Source organism: Anastrepha obliqua, chromosome 5 (assembly GCF_027943255.1).
Source record: "Anastrepha obliqua isolate idAnaObli1 chromosome 5, idAnaObli1_1.0, whole genome shotgun sequence".
Lineage (NCBI taxonomy): Eukaryota > Metazoa > Arthropoda > Insecta > Diptera > Tephritidae > Anastrepha > Anastrepha obliqua.
Genome location: NC_072896.1, coordinates 125,770,297 through 125,791,614, shown reverse-complemented (window position 1 = coordinate 125,791,614; position 21,318 = coordinate 125,770,297). Strand labels below are relative to the sequence as shown.

Below are 21,318 nucleotides of genomic sequence, written 5' to 3'. Positions count from 1 at the left end.
CTTGCTTGCGCTTTTCCTCAGCTGTGACAGTGGTTGCATCCGTGCGAAAACTAAACAAAAACCAAAAATTCAATAATCAGAAACAACCATAAATTCAAAAAAAAAAAAGAAAAACTAACTAAAGCTATTTTACAACTCGTTTCTAATCGTTTATTGCTATTGATTGCTACGGACAGTTCTGAAGACTAACACATTTTTTGATACATGCCAAGGTCTACGCTTTTATGAAACGAAACTTTGTTTGCCTGTTTGTTTTCAGATGTCCCCACCCGCGAATCTCAGCATGCTGGCGGCGCAACGCACAAACTCCCAAAGCCTAGCGGCAGCAACAGCAGGAGCGTCAATGGCAACATCAATGTCACATCCGTCACAACACAAACGGAGCCTATCGTTCAACCACCACCTAAGCTACAATCAATACACGCACACTCAGCCTCCACCACCTCATCATCATCTTCCACCACCACAACAAAGTCTACCAAATCATCCGGTGGCCCCAAGCCACAAATCAAATTTAGCCCCGACATCGAGCAGTATTTCAAAGAATCAACATCAAACAGCAGTGGCGGGAAACATGGCGGCAACCACAAACGCAAGGATAGGAAACACAAAAGGTAAAATTATGTACGGAATAAATACCAGAAGACCGTTTTTAAAAATCATTTTATTTTATTAAAATTGCCGTTTAAATTATCGAAGTTTAAACAATAACTACTGGGTCCCCCCTGATGGTTAATGACTGTTGAATTCGGTTTGGTATAGAATTGATAATCCAACGGCAGGTTTCTGTGGGAGTGAAATATCACAGTTCTTTGATTTTTTGCCATAATTCCTACTTATTTTTGAATGTTTTCTTCCCGATTTGCTTCTTTAAATCGCCCCAATAGCTCCTAATCCATACCAAGGGAATCATCTTCAAATCATCATGTTGCCGCCACTCTGATTGCTGTTTTTTTTTTATATAAAAACAACCAAAACTCTTGTCTTTTAGCGCGTCTAACATTTCGCTCAGCCTCATTTCCAAATAAATTTATTTTTGTTTCAACGCTCCAAAGTATGGTATACAATTTTTTCATACCCTCTGGTCCACACCAGAGCAAAACTTTTCCACTTCCTTCAATTTGCTTGTGAACTTTACGAGCTATTCTGCCTGGTAGGTTCATGTTGTGCAATCAACGCCGTACAGTAGTCGCTGATACTACGTTGCTGATTTTAGTTGCAATGGCCTTTTGTGACTTCAAGGAATCCCTCTTGGCAAGACTCACAATTAAATTATCAGTAGTGGAACTCGTTTTCTTTTTGCCACCACGCTATTCTGTAAATTTTTAGGGTTTAAGGGCATTCACAACATTTTTAGACCGTCCTCAGAGGTAAATTTTGATGATTTTTTTGTTTTCGAAGATTGACAGCAAACCAACGCTCCTCAACTATGCAATGGATGCTGCGCACGATCCATTTCTGAAAGAAATTCATATTACTTAGTCCTACCATAAGTTCCGTTACGCATGGTTTCCATGGCTCTTGACTTCGCTGCTCGAACCAAATATCGAACCAAATACCATTCTGAAAGAAATTCATATTACTTAGTCCTACCATAAGTTCCGTTACGCATGGTTTCCATGGCTCTTGACTTCGCTGCTCGAACCAAATATTGTTTGAGACTCTCCAAATTTCTGTGAGGTCTTCGACAGGCTATGCTCTCCAATTCTGTGCACAAACAGAAGTCCAAGGGAATCAGATCTGGACTTCCAAACGGCCAATCTTCTGCGGCTATGAACCCAGGAATATTGTTTTTAAGCCACTGCTGGGTGGTTTTTGCCTTATGGGCTGGAGCGGAATCTTGCTGGAAGATCTAACGCTCTCCATTGAATAGAGTACTGCTCCACTACTTCACCACGCCTTCTAGGACATCCTCCTGGTATACTTTTTCCTTGGTCTTAACACCTTTTTTCGCAGAAATGAAGAGATGTAACTCCTTTACAAGACACTCCCCACCAAATTATTAAGGGGGCTGGATGCTGGGCTTGCTGAACCCTTATAACAACATTTTTGCGTCTTTAGAAGTTTTAGCACAGATTTTGTCGTTTTGTTTATTAAAAATATCTGGATCACATTCGTTTATCTAACCGAATAAATTTTTATTTACAGCTAATTGGAGCATAAAGAACCTGCGGCCAGCGCCACCATTGCGCCCCAATCTGCTCAATGCAATGACGCATAGCGGCAGTGGAGGCAGCGGTAGTGGCGGTGGCGCTAGCGGCAGCAGTAGCGCCAATGCGCTCGCCAGTTACTGCAGCGGCAAGCGAATGCAGCCGACTTTCGAGGAGGATGTGCTGGTTTTGAGAGTTTTCGAAGGCTATTGCGCCGCCTATCAGAACACCACCCGCAACACCATACACTCGGGTAAGTGACACACACACATACACACACTGTTGTTGCTACATACGCATTGGTAGTATTCTTATCATATTGCACTTGGCTTACCGGTGGGTGCATCTTCTACTACGACTTTTCTCACCTCATTTCACTATTGCTTGTGGTTATGTTGTTTGGAGAAAAATGTTACAACATTTGGTTGCCATTTTGCACAAAATGCGTTCGCAAGAACTTTGAGCAAAATTTAGGAGGAGCGCCTGCGTAACACTCCATTTTTGCTTAGTATATTTGCGAACGCATTCCAGTTGCCGCTTTTTGTGGGTTTCATAATTGCCGCTCGTAATTTGTTTGCTACATTTTATTTAAAAAAAAGCATACGTTTTTTGTTTTTTTTTTGTTGCATTCAGAACATATTTTATTGTTACTAAAATATATTTAAAAAATAATAATAAAAAAAGTAAAGATAAAGTTTTGATTTCAAAGCGAAATTTATGTACAGCGCTTCTTTTTTTACAAATAAGCGCCGAAAAGGTGCCTAATAATAATTTGAAATAGAAAAATGTTTGATTGTATAAGTTGGGAAATTCTTAAATTCAATTAATAGCGCTAATTAGCAATTAAATGCCCTTTAGTTTTACAAATTGGTTTAGATTAAGCAGTTCTATGTTTTTATATGGAAACTAGTTGTTAACTACTTATAAAATCATCATTTAGCATACTGGCGTAATTTTAGTATTAAATAAATCTCATTTGTTTACACTGATTCACAAATACACACGCAAACACGGAAAAATATCCAATACATCAAAAATAACATGGAAAATGGAATAGAGAAATTTTCAAATATTGTAACGAATAAAATTATTCTTAGTTTCTTAGTTTAGTTAAAAACTAATTGGATTAATGTAAGAAAATGTTAACTGTGCGAGAATTTATATTTGTAATTTATAATTTAATCGGAAATATCATTTTTAATAACTTTTACATCACCTTTTTAGTTACTCACCTTTGGGTTGTTCGTCATTAGGGGTTGCCATTAAGTTTGAATTTGTTTACATACCGACTATCTGTCCGATGTTTATTGTATTCAGTTTGTGCTGTTTCGAATAATGTTCAATGTACATATTGTATTTTACTTCCTAATGTCCTTTTGTTGCTTTTCTTCTTGACCAAAGCTAATTGTTGTAACCTACCGGTTGGTTGTTTGCTTCACAGAGAAGAGCCTCTCCCGTCCTGCTGTACATATGTCTGTATGTCTAGATACACTAACAATTGGTTTTAACTGTGACTCCCAACTGTATGAGTTAGAATTAAAAGTGGAAGTTAAAAGTTATTTCGAAAATTTGTAAAAAAAGTTGCAACTTAAAATTTTCAAACAACTGAACTCAAATGACTCAACTCAACTCTAACTGATTAATTGTTCGCCTAACCTAAATCTAATTTCCTAATAAACATTTAACATTACCTGTGCGCATAACGGATCTATGCTGCGCCGATAACTGACCATTAACGCTATTTCGCATTCTGCGCTTAATAACAGTTAACAGTTGATTTAGTCACCACTGGCATTTCATGTGGCATTCACGTCACTGCTGATGTTTATTTCGGACTGCGTCTATAGTTGGCTTTTATGTAAAGGACTTTCACAGCCGAAATTAATGATTGAATAAAATGGAGGTTTACACTTCGACTTGAGGATCTTTTGTGCTTATGGCCGAATTGAACTCGGTTCGTCATTGCGTGCCGAGCGATGACGGCTGCTAGCAAAAACTGCATTGTGCAACGAAAGCGGGATTTACTGCGCTTGGTCCGTGGCTACAGGTAAAAAAATACAAGTGCCAATTTTTGAAAATAAGCATCTCCAGCTTTCTCGCGAATCGAATCGGCTGAAACTATTTTTAAATATGCAACATCAAACTTTGTTCATAGGCCTCGTCGCACAAATTGTTCTCCAAAAGTTGTGAAATTAATAAAGTTACCCTTAAAAATATGCAGCTTCATAATTTCGGTGTGAACCTGTTTTCGGCACATAGCCATGGTGAAAAGGTTTATGCAGGTGTGACCGAGATCAGACCGTTAACCGGCTCTTAGCGAATTTAACAGAATCAGCTGATGGGCTGAAGTAACTGGGGTCACGAAGCGGTTTGTTTACGAAAAAACTAAGATTTGCTTAGTGATATACGAAAAAAAACGTGTGTAATGAGCGGTCAGGATTCGGCTGCCAAGTACTCGGTGACGTAGCAAACGAATTTGCTTACACAATTTTGTTTTTCATCCGTGGCACATAAAGAAACATTTTCACTACTTGCTGTGGTAGGTTTGATGCTGATCAGAGCATTTTCAATGCGGCAGGTTACGCGTAACAAGATACGTGAGTAAAATTTGCGTGTTTCAAATTAGATATCTGGTAGCGTTTAGAATAGACCTGTAAGATGTAAAACTAGTTTACAATGAACGGTTTTTAGGTTTTCGAACTCTTGATTTTTGATTTTTTCGAGTTAAAACTTTTGGTATAAGAGATATTTTGAAAGTCCAGTAGTAGCGCTATGCCTTAAAAATGTATGTACAGTGAATGACTTAAGTCTTCATACAGCAGCCAATTTTCTTATTTCCCCGAAGGTATGCAATAATTGAACGAATGTTGATGTAGTTTTACAAAAATGAAATTATTTCACTTGCTTTATGATAAACAAATTAACAAAACGACAAAAAAGTGGTAGGATAATGGTCTACATACGTCTACCATATTTGGTTCAGTCAAGCAAAGCAAGCATTCGAAAAATAGCTGTAAAGTACCGTTATTCAAAAAATTCAGTTGATTCAGTTCATTGTTTCTATTACGTACATACGTACATGTGATAATTCGTATGAATTCGTATGAAAATAAAAGCGAACCAGCCGCCCAAAGAAGCTGCCCAGAAGAGATGTAAGCTCCATTTCAAGAGAAATCTACAAAAATTCGAGAACTAGTGCTCCGAAATTGGTCCAACATCTCGTCGAGGCATCCAGAAAAAACGTTCATCCAAGAACTTTTAAAAATATCTTAATAATAGCGGATATTTCAATAGGACACCACGTATTGACTGATTTCAGAAAATAACCGCCTCCTCGGCAAGTGAATGGATTAGGCACAAAAGACCATGAGGTCGAAGGCAAATATTATAAAGAATCTGTCTAAGGGAATTGATTTCTGGTCTAAGGTTTATTTACTGCCGAAAAGAAGTTCAATATATTTGGAAGTAATGGCCGGGCTAAAATACGAAGGAGAAGAAATACAGGCATGGAAATGAAAAATTTCATACCCACTGTCAAGCATGACGGAGGTAGCGTAATGGTTCGGGGAACTTTAGCTGCATCTGGCGTTAGAAAGATGACCTTTATTTATGGTAATGTGGACGGATATAAATATAAAAAGAACAATTAAAGCAATGGGCAAGGTTGGGTTTTGTTAAAGAATGGATCTTATATTAAGCACCCAAACAACTGAATACCCCCCGCAGATTCCGGATTTAAATCCTATAGAGCATGTTTGAGAGATTTTAGAGAGACGAATTCAACGAAGTATAAAATGCCAAATTGCTAAAAGAAAGAGTTGATCGCGGCATGGAACCAAATACCGCGGGAAAAGTTTTCCCATCTGGTTGGATCAATGCTACGACGTCTTCAAGCAGTGATTGATAACGGTGCTGGACATACTACCATAAATACGTTTTTCTAATAGTGGTCGCCCCTCCGCAGTCAATGGCAAACCTCCGAGTGTATTTCTGCCATGAAAAAGCTCCTCATAAAAATATCTGCCGTTCGGAGTCGGCTTGAAGCTGTAGGTCCCTCCATTTGTGCAACATCAAGACGCACACCACCAAATAGGAGGAGGTGCTCGGCCAAACACCCAAAAAGGGTGTACGCGCCAATTATATATATATAAATATATATATAATATATGCAGACTTAAGTACTACACTGTATGTACATACATCAGCTAGGAAGCCTTCTGTAAATTTGCTATCGCGGAATGTTTAAGGTGAGACAGTTTTATATAAATATTTCTATTCTACTAGTTTCGGGTTTTTTCAATCTAACCGAGCACCCCAATATTATTTAGCAAATCAATATCATCACAACTCTAATACCATTTACACTGTGTACATATACTAGCCTAATGTTGAATGTTGTATTCGCAGTCATGAAAGTATCAAAACATTTCCTGGTAAACATTTTATTAATTTCCTTTCTTTCTAATTGCCCTGCTTTCAAAATCTTCTCTTGAAGCACCAGTTTTTTGTTGTGTCTTGTTTTGTTGGATTTTTGTGGTGTTTTGGTCATTTTTGTGTTCATTGCGCTTTGTTTTCCCCATTTATTTATTGTCTGCTTACATTGCGCTCCCGCATAACTTTGACTTCTGTTGTGTTTGGTTATCGTCTTTTTCCGTTCTTCGATTTCATTTCTATCTTTGTCTTTCTCTCTTTTCCCCGCATTCTCTTACACTTTTGTTCCGACCCATTTAGCCCTGCAACCATGGACGCCCTGCCTGCCGATACGCGGCGGAAAGCTGCAGACCAGCAAAACCTTCTCCACTTCGAATCCGCAACTACCACATCTATGCCAAACCGGCGCCCCATTTCCGGGCAGTAGCGGTGCGACCAACCAACAAAACTCCACGAACAGCCTCAACTCATCGTATATTTGGCGCGAGGCGAGTCCAAACAATTTCAATCTATATTCCAGCTCGGTTTCATCGCTGAATGCTGCTACAACAGGAGTAGCTGGAGGCGTGAATGCCGTCGGCTATCGCTATTCACTTTCCGGTTCCTCTACCGGCGGTGCGGGTCCTTCTAGTCTGCCAATTTATGAACGCGCCCTATCGGAAGAGCGCGCCACCCGCAAGTCACTCAATCGTTTGAAGAGCGGCTTCGGTTCGGGTTACGACAATATCTTCATGACACCACTCTTGCCACGCAAAAATAAACCATCGCCGAAGCTGGTGAAGAATAGCAGCTACCAGGCCCATCAGCGTTCACCACCGTCCGCAACGATAACAGCGCGCAATCGCAGCGACTCCGAACGACTCGATGCAACGCCTCTCACGATAACCGAGCAGGAGCCGTCGTCGCAGCGACAGTCACAAAAACAACAACGCCCACCAGCACCAGGACTCTACGATCGGCGCTTGAATCGCTCATTCGAAACCACGGTTTCACACCGTTACGCCGGGTATGGTGGCGGCTACATGATGTCAGGCTATGGCCAGGCCGCAGGCTACAAAATGACGCCACTGCGGCGCAGCACACCGCAACTCGCAGGCGGAGATGTTGTCGACGACGCGCGCGACAGTGATGAGGCCGAGCATGGACATCGCGGCTGTGGCGCCGCCTTGCTAGGTAATGGAAACAGCGTGGGAAATTGCGCGGCAGGTGCCGACCACGAGACCGGCACCAACGGCGATGGCGACAGTCAACGCCACTCGGGCAGTTGGTGTTGCGGTAATTTTGTGATGAAACAGTGGCGCAAAATGAACAATTATTGATTGTTAAGTGGCTGCATTGAGGCGCTTCACGCACGCTTACTGGCAGCGTGCGCTACAAGAGAGACACTTGTACCACCAAGCGCTGCCAGTGCTGCCATATTGCTGCTGTTATTTGCTAATTTGTTGCATTGCGCGCGTTGCTTTTCTTGTGCTGCGCCACAGGCATTAGTTTATTATTTGTTGTGCAAACGCTGCAGCCGACTTAGCTAAATATGTAGTAGATAAGTGAGGTTTTGTATATATCCTATTGCAAAGTAGTTAGTGTGTATCTGTATATGTATTTATACTACTTGGTGACAGAGGCTTGACGCATGCGCGGAAACAAAACAAAAAGAAAAACAAAGTCAACAATTTGTATTGGTTTTAGGATACAAAGTTTATAGGGAATTAGCCGTTGAAGTTGGAGCAGTTGAAACGTAGATATGTTTTATTTTTTAATAATAATGACAACCAGTGGTTTAGCAATCGGGCCATCATGCAATAGCTTTATTTTTGTTTAGCTAGCATTTGAAGAGTTTTATTTGTATTTTACATAAAACCCAATGGGGTTTGCTTTTGGAAATGTTCAATATTAATTTAATTTCTGTGTTTGTATTTTATATAAGAACATTTATCGTACACACATGCATGCATATGTACATGTGTGAGGTACATAAAAGTACGAGTTATTAATTGTGAATATTTATATATGTATGTAACTTACGCCTAGATGATGTATGTACGCCTAGTACTGAACTTGTGCGTATTATTGGTTGTAAAGGTTTAACAATTAAAAACAAAAAAAGCAAAAACAAATATTTTTCGATTTGCGGCTTTTATGAATGCTGAATTCTAATCCACCCAAATATGCGTATTTTTGTATGTACACTTAAAGATTTTATGTGAATTCGGAAAAAACAAAAAAAAAAAAAAACAAAAAAAACCTTTTTAAAACGATGGATATTATTGGTCAGTTGTAATAATTATACTGTGCAAACACATACATACATACATACCTCTTAAGTTTGTTATGGCTTTAAAACTTCATCAAAGCTAATGGGAAATTATTCTTATTTTCAAAGCGTCTGCTTATGAGATTTTTATTGATTTTTAAATTTATTTCATTAAGTACCTTAGAAGACTTTACTCAAGGAAAATTGAATATTAATTTAATATGCTTCAATTTATTGTCAAATTAATTTATATTTTATCAAAACGAACTTTTTTTTCATGTATAGGGAAATACTGTGAATATCATTCTTATGTGGACGACTGTTTAGTATACACTTTCTAGCATTACATACAGCGCGTAGTCCAACTTAATTTTTCGCATTTTCGTGGTGTCGAAAATCAATTGAAATTATGTAGTTCAATAATAATTGATGAAATTTTATTTTATTTTTTACTTATTTTAGTTAATCAGTTTTTTTTTTTAATAAAACCTTTTTTTAAGTATTTTTTTTTATTAAAAAATTTTATTTTATATATTTAAACATTTTGTTTTCTATGTAAATAACTAAAAAGAAAACTGTTAACAAAACTGTCTGCGTATATACGTTCCAAATCATTGTATGTAGAACCGCTAACTACCCACCAAAAATTAAAACATTAAAATTTTCATGCAACTGTTGGACCAGTTCGAAAATCGGTTGATCAACTATACTATAACACATGGGCTGAAAAGTACCGGGCATAACAAAGAAAACACGTTTTTTTGTTTGTTCAAAACATGTTTTATGCATCAACGTAATTTCCATCAAGAACAACGCAATCATTCCAGCGGCGCTGTAACATTTCAATACCACTCTTTTAGAACGATTTATCTTTTGCCCAAAAATAGGCCTCGGTTTCAGCGATACCTCTGCATTCGAACGAAATTTCTTACCGGCGAGCATCGTTTTAGGTCTGCGAACAGCCAGTAGTCGCTTGGAGGTTAGTACTAACTGAAAGAGAGGGGAATGCATTAAAACTAGTGCCATCTATGTGTCAGGCCCGGAACTTTTCAGCCCATTTGTTGCATGATACGGTTGGAGCCTGTACACTTTGCATTAGCTTATGAATACATCTTAATCAATTTTTTGTAAAACTACTCATATGTCTATGAAAGATTGAGCAAAATGCAACATCAGATAAGTTTTTTTTTGGTTTTGTTTTTTGTTAAAAGTACACAGATGTGTATAACGAACACGTCTAATAGCTAACAAATATGGTGAAAAAAACAGTTCGTTTGACATTTAACGGACGGAGTTTAGTCTGATTAAGATTGGAAGACTGACGTCATGACGTGAACTTTTCAACTTTTTTTTCGTACGAGGATTGGTTAAAAAGTCCTTGCAAAACTAAGAACTACTTAATTGTTTGGGGTAAACATTTTTTATTTTTCGACATAGTCTTCTTTTAGGCTTACACACTTCCACCAACGCTGTTTCTTGATCCCTACCGTCTATAGGATTTTTCCAAGTCTGAAAAATAGCCATTCGTTTCTGTAATCGCCACCTCGTTTGAATAAAATCTTTCTCGCCAGCCATTTCTTCAAATAGCAATAGAACAAATAGTAGTCCGCGTGATTTGAGGGAGCCAAGTCTGGAGAATAGGTTGATCTGAATAGATCTCACATAGACCACAACGGTCCGTCGTAGTTCGTGATACATGTCTTGGCAAGTTTTAATTAATAGTGTAAACTTTTGTCAGCAATATCCTTCAGAAATGAAAAGTATACCGATCCCAGGCAGTTGTAACGCGTTCTGATTAGAGCAGGGCAGTGGCGAGGAGGTGTTCTAAAGTACCCCTTTCTTCCTCGCATAAGTTACACGCGTCGTTCTGGACCAATCCCATTTTAGCTGCGTGGTATGGATTGAGGCAATGTCCCGTCTGCAGTCCAACCAATATTTTACATTCTTTCCTTGAGAGTGATAAAATAAAGTTGCTTGTTTTCGTGTTGCAAGTTTGTAGCCTTATTTTGGCAAAGCAGTGGGAGGTCGAGGCTTCCCATCTAGACTGTACTTCTAGAGTTAGTTCCTCGTCTTGTTCCGTTTTCAAAACTGAGAGTGAGGGATATACATATGTTCGACGTACTCATCCCATGCAAGCGAGAGCTTAAATCCGACCAAGTACTGTCACTTCAGCTGCATTCCCCGTATATGTATGGGGAATGTTTATGCTGCTACAACAACAACATCCCTCTTTGATAGCTTTCTTTATTCAGTAGGATTGTTAGGCATAGTAAGAGTGCGGAAAGCAATCGTTTTCAGAGTTTCCTTCCACATTATGTTACATACATTTAGGGTCATAAAATTTAACAAAACTCAAATTCTTCATACACCCAACAGATTAGTCAAAGCCGAGTATTTTGTTTTTCTTTTCTAATTTTTATTGAGTATGCATATACACATCAGGTTTCTCTCTCTGAGAGCGCTAGAACAACATAAAGGGTAGTACTAACTACACAGCCGTGAAATTTCTCCCGCAACATGCATTTGATTTACCATGAAATGTTGCTAGCATCATTGATTGTCAAATATGAAGAAACGCCAAAATTTATGAGCATCGCCTCAGAAGCAATTGACAAATTTTGGTAAGAAAAGTGTTTTGAAGCAAATTAATGAAAATGCTATATCTTCGGAGTATTCGAGCTCAGGCAGTTCACTTGCAAACAATTGTTTTCGTTCAATTTTAAATGACAGGTGTGACAAAATGTTGCTGGCTACCTGTTGCTAGCATTATGTTGAGCGGTGTTTTCACGACGTAAACTGAGTACTACTTTGCCGTGAGATACATTAGAAATTTCGCACATATTTCATGGCAATGCAATTTTTATGGATTTTGACAGAGTGAGAGTGAAGAGCGTACTTAGTACTATACTTAAGTTAATTTTTTTTTTTAAATCTCTTATAAGCACAAGAAGAAGCGCAGTTATTATTTTTTATAGCAATGAAGTTTCACATATTTTGAATATTAGAGGCTGTCCCAAAAATCATTTTTATAACTTAGCATGACCTTTTTAATTCTAGTTACTGATCTAAAAGCTTGCCATTTTCCAGGAGTTACTTGCCATTTCTTGTTTAGTATATTTAAATTTGCTGTGCCTAAGCCATTAGGTCCAACACTCAGCTGAGATACTTAATCCCAAATAATTTCTTAGATTACTTGAACTTTTAAAAATCTATTTACTTATTTATTGCCAAGTTTGCCAAGCGCCTGAGCAGCATACGCTGCGTGGCTTTTGCGGTAGTTGCAACCAGTTCTGCAATAATTTCGTTCATTTTTGTCATGAAATGGTGAAAATATTGTAGGACATCAAATTGACATTATTTTTACATGAACATTAATAAACGGAATGCCTTTGGAAAATATTTCCTTCAAGTGCATTTCATTAGTCATTTACTATATAAAATAAATTTTGTTGATTTTTTTTTGTAAAATATTTTGTATTACATTTACTAACTTCTACCAAAGACGTAAAATAAATCAAAGATGATGACTATTATTTTGTAGCTCTTGGACTTGAACGCCCACAAAATGGGGTGGGAAAAGCAGACGGTTTATGTTATGTATACGTAAAATCGAAAAAATATTATAGAAAATATTAAAAAATTATTAATCAAACGTGTATGCTTTAAATGTTATGCGAAATAACAATAAATAATATTATAAATAATAAGTAATATTGTTTGTATGTATTTAATACAAGAAAAGAAAAAAACAACAACAATGTACTTGCTAATTTTTAAGTTAGCCACGAGTCTCTTAAGTAACTAATACTAAGTCATCATGATCCAGTGTCCAAGGTTTTGCATTGAATGTAAAATTAAAATTGAATGAAAAATGAAAAAAATTAATACAAACTGAAATAAATAATAAAATTTTTTAATATTGACGGAGTCAAAAAATCAATGCTCTGGCTGTTTATTGTATGGCGGTACAACACACACAATCAGCAACAAAAATAACCACAACAACAAATACCAAAACCATAACCGGGAACATGTTGACAAGTGAATCAGTTAGTTTCGTCTGCATGTTGCTAAACATTTTCTGTGCCGTTTGCCGTAGAGTAGCTAAACAATTTCGGTTATACTACATGCGCGTGCATATCTTCTTCTTCGTTTTGTTTATCGTAGCACCATTTTCTACACAAACACATACTTCCATACCTAAATATTATATATAGCAATTATACATACTCGATTACACTGGTTAACAAGTAATTAGTTTTTATTTTGCGCAAGCACGCCACGATCCAATTTATATGTAAAATTGATGTCTGAGTACGAAAATCCGCACTATTTTTTTAGATTAGTTTGATTAGATGATCTAATCATTTAGTTAAGCGATAGATTAATGATAAACTTTGATAAAATGAAGCAAATTTAAACCGATTAAATTGCTAATATCTGAGAAATTCTTTACACAATAAAAACGTATAAAAAATCAAATTCAAAATTATTAATTTTACTACCTTTCGTTCATATACTACATTCAATTCAAATTCAATTCCAAACAAGTTTTCGAAATTTTACAAAAAATCACAAACATTTTTTATAAAATTAAAAAAAGGTCAACATGCGAGTATATTGCCAAAAATATATACAGTGAGTCAAAGAAGTATTGGCATACTCGAACAATCAAAGTTCTCAGTGCTATAACTTTTCTTCTAATGAAAGTATGAAAAAAATACAAAACGGTATTTTCTAAATGTATTTATTTATTTCGTATCTGAACAAAAAAAATTAATATGGACATAGGTTTACAAGCTCAACCTTGAAAGGTAAAATAAGGCACAAATTCACATCAAAAAAGTATTGGCACATTCTTTATATTAGCTTATGCTTTTGGCGTCGTAACGGTAAACTCCCGTTCATTTTTGATTGCGATTTCAACGGATATAGACCAAAATGGGCCGTGGTGCTGAAATTTCCCTAAACAAAACCCTATCGCGAAATTGGCAAACTTGTCGATAAATCATGGTCCCGCATTCGAAACATCGCAATGCATTATTGCAATATTGGCAAAATAGCTCCGGAGAGCAGATCTGGCCGCCCGAAAAAAAGATCAGACCGAACGACAGGAGCGAATTGTGGTGCCCACGGTGGCTCAAAATCCAAAAACCTCGGCTGTCAAATTGTGCAAGACCCTGCAAAATGCATTTTAAATCAATTTTAACTCTCAAACTGTTCGGAATATCCCATATAAGGCTGGGTATCATGGCCGGCTTCCTCGACGCAAACCCTTCATTTCGAAGGTAAATAAGAAAAAGAGGCTAGAATTTGCTAAACATCATTTAAATAAGCCCGACGCTTTTTGGAACGCCACCATATTTAGTGATGAACCAAAATTCAATTTATTGGATGGAGCATAAAAGATTTGGCGAAAGCCAAATAAAGAGCATGAAGGAAAAAACCTACTTAAAACAGTTAAACACGGTGGGGGAAATATGATGGTTTGGCGATGTTTTGCGGCATCTGGTGTCGGAAAGCTCGTGTTTATCCATTGTAAGCATGTGTATCGCCACATTCTTAAAGAAAATTTAAGTCCAAGTGTCGAAAAACTGGGCCTGAAAGGGACAACTTGGCAATTTCAATAAGATAATGACCCAAAACATTCGTCTTATCTTGTGCAGGAGTGGTTGATATACCATTGCAAACAGCTTAAAACACCCCCCTAATCGCCGAACTTAAATCCTATTGAGCATGTGTGGCATCTTCTGGAACGGAAGATACGATCCTACCACATAACGTCAAAGGGTTTTCTAAAAGAGGCAATAATTGCTGAATGGAATAAAATAACACCTTCTGAAACTCCAAATCTGGTAAATAGTATGAAGAGACATTTGCAGGCCGTTATTCAGTCTAAAGGAGGACCCATAAAGTATTAGCGCGTTACAGTTGCAATGGAGCAAGCTGATTACGCTGCCTGTGCCAATATTTTTTTAATGTGAATAAGGGACAAATTTTATCTATCAAGGTTGAGCTTGTAACTGTTGCAATGGATAATATCTCACAAATCTGGCATCACCTATATTACCCAGACTTAATGTCATTTATGTCAATTCATTGAATACACATTTTTTCACTTCCTGTTTGATCGAATAAAGAAGAACACGTTCTAACAAGACTCTGCGATTCAATACATATTTTGAATAGGTTATGGGCTCAGCACGCTTCCACTGCGCCTGGATAGTTCCCATTTAACCACAACTGCGATTCGGCAATTAATATAGAATGGATAAGCACGTGGAAATACGTGAATAGCAGCTGTATAAAACCGTAAGCGCCACCCGAAGCAGTGAACGAATAGATAGATAGCGATGCCAAAGCAAGATCAGATTTGGTATTATCAATCTCTCCAACCGAATTACAGCAAATTAAGCATTGTCGTACATCGAAGGATATATGGGATAAGCTTCATTCGGTATATCAATCCCGCGGACCAGCACGTCAAGCAATGTTGCTCAAATCGCTCATATTGCACAAAATGACACCCGGTGATGATATGCACGAAAATTTGCGAAAAGTTTTCGACATTGTTGATAAGCTTGTAGAAATGGATATGGTCGTCATAGATGAACTATTGACCATCCTGCTATTGCACAGTATTCCTAACGAATACGAAACGTTTAGAATTGCAATTGAGACGCAAGAAAAACTACCGAAACTTGAAATGCTGAAAGTGAAATTATTAGAGGAGTTCGAAGCACGGAAACGAAATTAAGAAGCAGATCCCAAAGACGTATTGTATGCGAATAGACGTAACTTAAATAAAAGCGGAGGTCGACCACCAAAAACAACAAAGGAAGATCAACAGAAACAATCTTTCAAATACGCTTGTCACACATGCGGAAAGATAGGCCACAAAGCAAGAGATTGTAAATCCAAAAATTTCAAGCACAGAAAGCCACAACAGAGGCAAGAACAAAACCATTCGTCGTGCAAAGTTGAAGAAATCGTTTTAGGTGCAAGCAGCGTAAATATGAGTGGCAGATGGTGTCTAGATTCAGGGGCATCGTCGCACATGTGTGCATTGCGTGAAAAATTTCGATATTTTGAAACCTTAAACGGCAAAACGTTAGCGTTAGCGAATGAGAGCTTTACGAAAAGAGAAGGGCGCGGAATAGTGAAAATCAAATCGAATACCGGTTGTAATGTTACACTTAACGAAACATTGTATGTGCCGGACCTCCGAACAAATTTGTTGTCAGCGCCAAAAATGACTCAGCATGGTCAAGCGACATTTACCGGAAACAAAGCTATTGAAAAAAATGCTTCGACAGGCGCAAGAATCTTCGTTTCGTTTCAGTTATTGGCAAGTAAAAAGTTATTGGAATAAACGCACATACGAAAACAAACTTAACTTCATGCAGTACTTGTATTCAGGGAAAGCAGACACAGAAACCATTTCAGAAGTCGACTTGTGAAGCCAGTTAGTTAAAGTTAGTACACAGTGACGTATGCGGGCCGATGAAAACGCAATATTTTGCTGACTCACGTTACTTTCTCACATTTATTGATGGCAAGAGTCGATGGTGTGTGTATTCGAAAATTACTTTCTAAAACATAAAAGCGAAGTTTTAGAAAAATTCAAAGAATATAAACGTTTAATGGAAAATCAATCTGGTAAGAAAATAAAATGTCTGCGAAGTGACAATGGAACTGAATACACAAGCAGTGCTATGAGAAGTTTCCTCAAAGCCGAAGGTATACGACAAGAGTTTACTATCGAATACACTCCACAGCAAAATGGAGTAGCCGAACGGAAAAACCGAACCATCGTCACAAAGTTTAAATGGTGAAGTTCCCTACCAAATATGAATGGAAAGGACTCCACATGTCAGCTATTTACAAAAGTTCGGCTGCACAGTGTACATGTTAGACAAAATTGCAAGTAAGTGTAAATTCAATTCGAAGTCCATAAAATGCATATTTGTAGGTTATTGCGACACGGCGAAGGGTTACCGCCTTTGGGACCCTGTAGCCAGAAAAATACGTCGAAGTAGAGATGTTGTATTTGTCCCACAAAATAATATAGACGCATACGAAGAATTTTTAACGAAAGACATCGAAATACATTCTCAGTTGGAACAAACGAAAGGAAAGGCACCAGCAAATTTTCCCGAAAACCAACAACAACAACTCCAAACAACTGGAGATTTGGGCGTTCAAGCGCCACGAGCTCTTAAACGAGGTAGAGGCCGCCGAAAGAGAATTAAGATCAAGTGCCGCGGTAGACCACGGTTAGAATACAATATGGCACCAGTTTTCGAAATGTCAACAAGCGACGAAAATTCCACCAGTGATCCGGAAGCGGTTCTCGAAGATGAACATCACAGTACAGCATTAGCCCATAGTACCGACCCAGAAACCAGTAAAGAAGCCCTTTCAAGTCCTGAAGCAACCGAATGTTTTCCAGCCATGATAAAAGAATACCGAACGCTTATGTCAAATAATACTTGGGAAATCGTAGATCGACCGGTTGGGAAGAAGATCGTCCAATCTAAGTGGGCTTTTCGAACTAAATACAATTCAGATGGCAGCGTTGATTATCATGAAACTTTTGCACCTGTCGCTAGGCTAAACACCATAAGGCTGCTAATGGCTTTTTCAGCAGAAATGGGTTTAGAGGTCCACCAGCTCGATTTTGTAAGCGCATATTTAAACGGAACTGTAGAAAAGGAAATATACATGACTTTGCTCAGCGATTTGCATGAGATATTGAGCGATACTGAAGCATCTCAATACACGAAAGACAACGCCTGTTTATTGAAAAAAGCAATCTATGGTTTAAAGCAGTCGGGTAGATTGTGGTACCAAAAGCTAGATCAGAAGCTACAAAATATGAACATGACAGGATCGAAATGTGATCCGTGTTTATATATGTACAGAAGCAAAAGCACTATTGCACTTATTGCCATATATGTTGACGACATAATCGTAGCGTCGAACAACAAGCAAAAATTAGAACAAATAAAAAATGAACTGGCATCTACTTTTGAAATGAAGGATTTAGGCCCGATAAAGTTTTGCCTCGGAATTAAATTTAATCAATGTATAAACACAAAAACTATTACAATGTGTCAATCGAAATATGTAAGTCAATTACTGAAAAAATTTAACATGGAAGAATGCAAGCCGGTCGCCACACCTGCAAACGCAAGCATAAAGCTGTCTAAGGCCATGTCTCCGAAAACCGAAGAAGAACGTAATTCTGCAAGCAAACTGCCGTTCCAGAATCTAGTTGGCTCACTAATGTACTTGGCTGTCTCAACAAGGCCAGACATCGCACACATCATAAGCGTATTGGTCAATTTAACACCAACTACGGAAGTGCACACTGGGTGGCAGCAAAGCGAGTATTGCGCTATTTAAAAGGTAAACCGAATCTTGGAATGACTTTCACTACAACCGAAAACAACACCTTAGAAGGATTTGCCGATGCCGATTGGGGGTCAAATATTGATGACAGAAGATCATATACCGGGTTCACATTTAAATTAGCGAACGGAGCAATAAGTTGGGAGTCCAGAAAACAGCGTACAGTGGCTATGTCAAGCACCGAAGCTGAGTACATGTCGCTTTCTGATTCAACCAAAGAAGCAATACACCTGAAGAGGTTAGTCAGAGAAATAACCGGCGAAGACAGATCAGTAATCATCTGCAATGACAACCAAGGCGCCGGTAAGCTAAGCAAAACTCCAATTTTCCATAATCGCACCTAACATGTCGATATACCTACGTCATCACTTTGTCCGTGAAGCTGTTGAAAGAAAAGACATTATTATAAAATATATTAGCACTGAAGAGATGCCAGCGGACGTTTTGACAAAAAGTTTGTTAGCAACCAAGCACATTCATTGTATACAAAATCTCGGAATGAAACTAATTTAAGATTTATATTTCGGAAATACGTACTTAATTTAATTACTAATTTAACACACTTGAGTATTTATAACATAAATTTGTAAGCGATGTCAGATTTGAGGGAAAGTGTTGAAATGGATAATATATCACACATCTGGCATCACCTATATTATCCAGACTTAATGTCATTTATGTCAATTCATTGAATACACATTTTTTCACTTCCTGTTTGATCGAATAAAGAAGAACACGTTCCAACAAGACTGCGATTCAATACATATTTTTAATAGTAACCCTAAATCGAAATAAATTTTTTTTGTTCAGATACGAAATAAATAAATACATTTAGAAAATACCGTTTTCTATTTTTTTATACTTTCCTTAGCACTGAAAACTTTGATTTTCGAGTGTGCCAATACTTTTTTGATTCACCTTGATCAAAAATAAAGATTATACCTATTTCTCGATGGACTCACAATCACTTCTGAAGCGTTCATGTCACTCGTTTTTTATGAAGTTGTTTTTTTAGAGTGTCATTACCATAACAGTTTTCGCACCATTAAATCTATTTTCAACGCAAAATTCAATACAAACTCGTTGTTGCAAATTCAAATCCATTTTTAAACCTGTAAAAAATCGCAAACATGTGCAGAGGCAAATTTACTCAAGACTAACCTTCACAAATGTCAAGCAATGGCGACAAAATTTTGGTAGAAATGGTAATCGCAGATGTGGCTTCCTAACAAAAAAAAGAAGAAGGTAAACAGAACTCAAATCAGTTGAGATTAGAGCGTCACCTGGCGGTTGTTCCGGGAACTTTTTGATCAAGGTGACATTTAAAATATTATATTTCGCATTCACTTTATAAGGCCTTTTGATTTTTATTTTTAAATTTGACCAAAAATTGCAGCAAATCCAAAATTCCAAAAATAAAAAAAATTGTAAAAGTTAAGTTATTTATCTGAACATAAAAAAGATCGACCTTTTTTGATTTGATCGATAATTCGAACATTTCACGAAAGAAATAGTGTGGAGTTGCGGGCTTTTTCGATATTTATAGGAATTGGATAATGTGCTTGGGTTTTTTGACTGTAAACCGGTGTTATAAAATTATAAAAATTATAAAGTTTAAAGCTTCGAATTACAAATATTTCAGCCTTGGCTAGTGAATATTTTTTGTTTTTGTTGTTAAAGTATGAGTTTCTTTGTATTTAATATCATAATAATAAACCCAAACTTACCTTTCTCCCGCCCAACCAACACGAGTGGTGCCGACCGCTTGACGTGTGCAATTTTTTTGTTTTTGGTTTGGCGTCGATTCATGAAAAGCAAGAATTTCTTAAGTTTCGTGTTGTAAAGTTCCATTATATTTACATTTTAGCACGAGTACTTTCTAGATAAAGTTCGCATTACAGAATTACAAGAAAAAAAGGTAATGCTAATGGTTTTTTATTATAATAAGAGACGGACAGGACAGTCAACGTCAAAAGAAAGTGTGCACCATATATTGACAAGTTTTGACTTTTTTTTATTTACTCTTTAATTTCAATTATTCTTTTATAAAAACATTTTTCATATAACAAAATCCATATAAACAAAATTTCGAACTTTGTAAAAATTCGTGAAATTTTCATTAAAAAATTGTCAAAAATTAACACATTATTATTCCAAAATTGACTGATCTATAAAACTGCATATCTGAAATTTTTCTAAAAATTTTGAGTCAAAAGTTTGAAATTTTGCTGAATTTTTATAAGTCCGAACCTTTTATATGATTTTTATTGGAGGGTTTTTTTTTTTAATTTATTTATATTATCCCATATTTTTTTGTTGGCAATCACAATTTTAATATAGAAAATACTTTATAAAAACTTCTTTTTATAAAAAAATTAATTTAAATTTTTTGTGTTTTTAAAAAATAAAAAGAAATTGAAACTTTTAACATACATTTTTTTTTTGATTTTCAATTTTTACATTTTTTTAACTTTTTCCATTTTTTAGATTTTGTTTTTGTAATTTTTGTTTTATTTGTAGAAAATTCCTTAGAAAGTTATTTCTTTTTTAATTGCTTAGAAAAAATTTTATTTTTTTTACATTAATTTTAAATTTTATTTTAGTTTTTTAAATTGTTTTTTGGTTGTTTTTTCATTTCTGGAAAATTATTTTAATAAATTTATAGAAAATGTATTTTTAATTTTTTAGAAAAAAGAAATTAAAAATTTAACTAACAGAAATTGTTTTTGAAGCATTTTTTATAAATTAAAAAAACTTAAAATAATAGTAAAAAAAAGAAAAAATGTAAAAAAATAATTTTTTTTTTCACAAAACCAATAACAAAATATTCCTTGCTTGAGTTTTCCAAATTGTTTACCGTAAAAAAGATAATAATAATTTTCTCTATTGAGACATGTAACAATTTTCTAAATTTTTTTCCCACAAAAAATTATCTCCACTATTTATTTATACGCACGTAAGGAGATACATTTCTGTCGAGTAGCCCCGACTTTCTAAAATTTGTTTTTTTTTTTTTAAATTATCTCTTTATTTATTTGTACGTACGTAAGTAGAGAGATTTTCGCCAAGGCT

General features: G+C 36.5%; 1 protein-coding gene across 4 annotated transcripts in view; it reads left to right on the top strand.

The window, feature by feature from the left end:
• Positions 1-21,318, top strand: part of LOC129246818 (rho guanine nucleotide exchange factor 7) — a 63,746-nt gene that overhangs the window by 40,273 nt on the left and 2,155 nt on the right. For 2 of the 4 annotated variants that reach the window (XM_054885447.1, XM_054885448.1), the window contains exons 8-10: positions 260-614; positions 2,149-2,403; positions 6,882-7,754. In XM_054885447.1, the coding sequence (XP_054741422.1) occupies positions 260-614; positions 2,149-2,403; positions 6,882-7,754 (1,483 nt within the window). Of the gene's footprint in view, positions 1-259; positions 615-2,148; positions 2,404-6,881; positions 12,773-21,318 lie in introns of those variants that run through there. The other 2 variants (XM_054885450.1, XM_054885449.1) reach the window with 2 other exon arrangements.